The sequence below is a fragment of the Diaphorina citri genome, unplaced genomic scaffold (genome assembly GCF_000475195.1).
Source record: "Diaphorina citri unplaced genomic scaffold, Diaci psyllid genome assembly version 1.1 scaffold73, whole genome shotgun sequence".
In the NCBI taxonomy this organism is placed as follows: Eukaryota; Metazoa; Arthropoda; class Insecta; order Hemiptera; family Psyllidae; genus Diaphorina; species Diaphorina citri.
The window spans coordinates 552602-556836 of NW_007377510.1; the positions used below are offsets into that span (position 1 = coordinate 552602).

The 4235-nt window shown below is 38.2% G+C and overlaps 2 protein-coding genes across 2 annotated transcripts in view; one reads left to right on the plus strand and one right to left on the minus strand.

Annotated features, from left to right (window-relative positions):
- Nucleotides 1–473: 473 nt before the first annotated feature.
- Nucleotides 474–4235, minus strand: part of LOC113472354 (endoplasmic reticulum aminopeptidase 1-like) — a 34297-nt gene continuing 30535 nt past the window's right edge. Inside the window, exons 16-18 of the mRNA XM_026832070.1 lie at nucleotides 1902–2105; nucleotides 980–1199; nucleotides 474–776 (exon numbers count right to left, since the gene is read on the minus strand). Coding sequence (XP_026687871.1) covers nucleotides 475–776; nucleotides 980–1199; nucleotides 1902–2105 — 726 coding nt within the window. The 3' untranslated portion in view covers nucleotide 474. The remainder of the gene's footprint in view (nucleotides 777–979; nucleotides 1200–1901; nucleotides 2106–4235) is intronic.
- LOC103520982 (phosphatidylinositol N-acetylglucosaminyltransferase subunit P) lies at nucleotides 3375–3981 on the plus strand. The gene has a single exon (XM_008486087.3). The coding sequence runs from the start codon at nucleotides 3525–3527 to the stop codon at nucleotides 3915–3917; it is 393 nt and encodes a 130-aa protein (XP_008484309.1). The 5' UTR covers nucleotides 3375–3524; the 3' UTR covers nucleotides 3918–3981.

Sequence of the window (4235 nt, forward strand, 5' to 3'; positions counted from 1 at the left end):
CACGACCATACAAATCAATCCTTTTAGAACAAAATTTTCTATAGGTACATTATCAAACATTGAGGCTCTTGTGTACTCTAAACTCTAAATGATTGTCATAGGTCCACTTGACATTTCGAACAAAGTGTAAGCTCATGGTTGCGTTTTTTTTTTTTCGTGGTGACATCATGGAGGTTGTTGGAGAGATGGTTGGCGAAGTTCATGAAGTGAATAACCATGCTGATGCTCCTACTGCTGAATATTCCTTCCGCATCTTTTTCCTCGCTCCATCTTCCTTAATTTTCTCTCTTCATATATCTATGACCTCTCCCTACTCTCTCTCCCTCTCTCTCTCTCTCTCTCTCTCTCCCTCTCTCTCTATATTATCTCTATCTATTTTCCTTCTTTTTAGGAGGTCGAGTGGATCAGGTACAACTTCATGTCTTGTGATGAAGCGTTTCGCACATCAAAGCGTTTACCCCTTCATGTGAGTATTTACAGTAAGTTTTTAAGTGACTTCTCACTTACCTCATCCAATCTTTCCTGGGTGGTAAACTTCCCGCACACACTGGGAATAATTCGACCAAACACGCGATGGTTTAGCCCGAACCTCTTCAACAGGTAATCCCAGTTCTTCTTCACGTAATCCCACGCCACGGGTAATCCCTTGGGATTTCCGGCCACCATCACAATTACCGTGAAATAATCTTGGGATCGAATGTTCTTCTCGTCCTTGGCCATTTCCAGGAATCTAGAGTGGGATTGAGGAAAAGAAATGAGTCGGCTTGTGTTTGTAGCTGTAGAACTAATTCGTAAGTTTTGTAGTTTAACTATGGTGTTATCATGGAGGTATAAGCTCCTGGGGTGTTATTTTGTGAAATGAAGTGTCAAGCATAGATCGTATTTTCCTTTCGGAGACGATTTTCCTTCTTCTGAAGCTCATTTCCCCGGCGTGGTAGCGCTTGTACTAAAATTAATTCGTATTTCATTCAAATCTCACCATATCGGTACACCAGTCCTCTCAGATCGGCCTCTGGTTTGACTCCCGAATCGAACCAGTTCTTGAGCAGATCTGCTGCCTTTTTCAAACAGGAGGGAGCACCAAAGTTGCAGCCCAGATCGTTCAGCACCAACTTCAAATTGACTTCCAGATAGCTTTTGTTTTCCACTTTCCAAGTTTCTTCGGATAGCTTGTCTTTTAGCAGACAGCGAATGTACAGCTGAAACAATCGAGGGGGCGTTATGAATATGAGTAAACAAGGTCTACAGTTGAAAGGTATTCTGTTTAGGACCCATTTTCCTTGAGGAAGTATTGTGGTTTAACTATGGTGTTAGTTTGGGAAATGAGGAATTGTTAGTGAGATCAAATCAAATCACGAATCTTTGTGGTAAAGCAGAGAGCTTTTTCACAACTTTTGTGGGTATCACAGCATTACTAAGTGCCCTCATTTACTATTAATTTTCATCTACTGGTATCATCATTTTATACTGGTAATTAAAGTAGCTACTCAATTGTCTTCACGAGGCTGAGTGCACCCCGAACTCCAAGCACAGAGCCGAAAACTTCGATCCCACCGGGAATTTAACCCAGGAACTTCTTTGTTTTCCCGCTTTTGTCCTCACCTTGAAATCTTCATGACCTTCGGTAGAGTACAGCTTGTCATCCAAACGGGATAGCTTGTTATAGACCACAGTCACTCAATTGTCTTCACGAGGCTGAGTGCACCCCGAACTCCAAGCACAGAGCCGAAAATTTCGACCCCACCGGGAATCGAACCCAAAAACTTCTTTGATTTTCCGCTTTTGTCCTCACCTTGAAATCTTCATGACCTTCGGTAGAGTACAGCTTGTCATCCAAACGGGATAGCTTGTTATAGACCAGTAACCCAAAAACTTCTTCGTTTTTCCGCTTTTGTCCTCACCTTGAAATCTTCATGACCTTCGGTAGAGTACAGCTTGTCATCCAAACGGGATAGCTTGTTATAGACCACAGTCCAAGGTACAAAGTGGTCTTCCTTGGACATATACTTCATCAGATTGAACGTGGTACTGTACTCGATCATTTGACTCTCTGCCAGGTTGAATGCGTCATCTAGGAGGTTACTACGGTCCCTGGCATCCAGTACCTATAACATACCATTCAAATAAACGTTGTTTATTAACTTTGTTTTTTATTTTTTGTGACACAGACCACATGCGTCTAATGTAGCAGTTGTTTCAGTTACAGTTCCCTCTGTCAAACCTCTTAAAAAAAAAACTTTGAAGGGTACCTTTGCATTCAATAAATCAGGAATTCATTTCACTATTTGTGGTCAAAATGGTTCTGATATTTTACCTACCTATCTAAGTTTGTTCACCAAAGTGGTTGGTATAGATAGGTAACTAACCTGCAAGTAAGTAGTAGGTATCTAAAGTCTTGGTTTATAGTCTTGGGAAATGCATTTGGGATAATTTTTAGTCTCTGCATGTGTGTCCGACCAAGCACCAAAGTCAAGTCTTGGAAGTACCTACCTACCTAGGTACATATCTTCTTACTTAAAAGTAGACTCGGGGATAAATAAATGAATGAATATTAGGGTATTGTTTACACCAAGTTTTGTATTTATTCCTAACCAAAAATGATACAGATCTTTTGAGTGGAAATAGATGAGTAGCGTCTTGCCAAACCGAGGGTAAAACCTCTTCACTGAAGAGTGAAGATCTTAGCAGTTATGCAGTGTAATGTAAATGCAGTTTCTTTGTGTTATTATATATCACAACTTTGGTGCTCACTGCAGCATTGTAGGATTTTCCCAATATCTCAATAATCCTAAAATCCAATGTTTACCTACCATGCTTCTACCTAGGTACATATCTTCTTACTTAAAAGTAGACTCGGGGGATAAATAAATGAATGAATATTAGGGTATTGTTTACACCAAGTTTTGTATTTATTCCTAACCAAAAATGATACAGATCTTTTGAGTTCCCTTGCAATGATGAAACAGAAGCAACCATTTTATACGATGTTCTAAGAGTTGACAAGGAACCCAAGAGAAGTTCAGTGGAAAAAAAACTTTCAGTGGTCAACAATGTATTGCATATGTAAGTATGATTAAATACTTGATTAGAAACAATTTATCTAGGTAGACATTGAAAAAGGTCTGATGTAGGTAGGTATGTAGATAATTGGTATCATTTCATTTCTCACTTTTTAATATCCCCACCATGTTTTATTCTTTATAGACACTTAAAAAATTGTATACATAATTTAAAATAACAGGTCTCACCCAACAGGAACTCTTCTTGAGACATCCTACCTTTAATCCATTTCCATTTTATTCACAGAACTCTCCGCACTTTGAATGCAAAGAATTTGAAACCCAGCTTCAATTCATTGCTGGACTATATTTTACTGTCAAAAGAAACAATTGACCAATTTGGACCTCCAGCTAGTAAGAAATGATTTTGACCAATACAAACCAAGGTAACTTTAGATTGTTCTAATAATGGTTTGAAAGTTTTACCACCACTTCAAGTTTTACCAAGTGAAGTCTTTGTGAAGGATGGTTGAGAGTACACCCAGCCCCACACCTAGCAGAGCCAACAATGGCTTTGTCTTGTACTTGGCCTCAACAATAATGTTTGTAGTTTATCTCATATGGGCATTCATCCCCGACTCTATCCTTTACTACTTTGGCCTTACCTATCTACCTCAGAAATACTGGGCTATTGCTGTACCAATCTATGGTATGGTTTTACTCTTTGTATTTGTCATGTTTTTCTATCCTTGTATTAATATGTCTCTAACTCCAGTGAGAGATAGTCCTAATGTAATGATTGATTCATTTTCTTTGTCCGATAAGAAAGAGACAGTGCCTGGTGGCATTCCGTCTGCCTGTGATATTCCAATCTCCACGGTGTGTGAGATGTTGTATTTGAAAAACAAGAAACTCTGACATTTGTGATTTGAACAGTGTGAGTATTTGAATCAAATTAACAATATAATTTTAAGTTGTACCTAGATAAAATAGTTAAGAGCCCAGTTTCTTAGAACCTAAACAAAGATCTTAATTGTCCTCTCCTGGCTATTTATAACATTTTAGAATTTTGTAAAAAGACTTACAGTGTGATTTGAGGCAATAATCAAAGAAAAAGTTTGGAAAATAAAATAGTTCAATTTTATTCTACACGGACAATTGAAATATTGTTGTACAATTTCATTAAATAGATTTTAGTCGTCTCAATCATTAACAACACTTTTCTATTAGTACGTA

Excerpts from the sequence above, each read along its gene's own strand:
- LOC103520982 (XM_008486087.3), top strand. The coding sequence starts at position 3,525 with ATGGTTGAGAGTACACCCAGCCCCACACCTAGCAGAGCCAACAATGGC.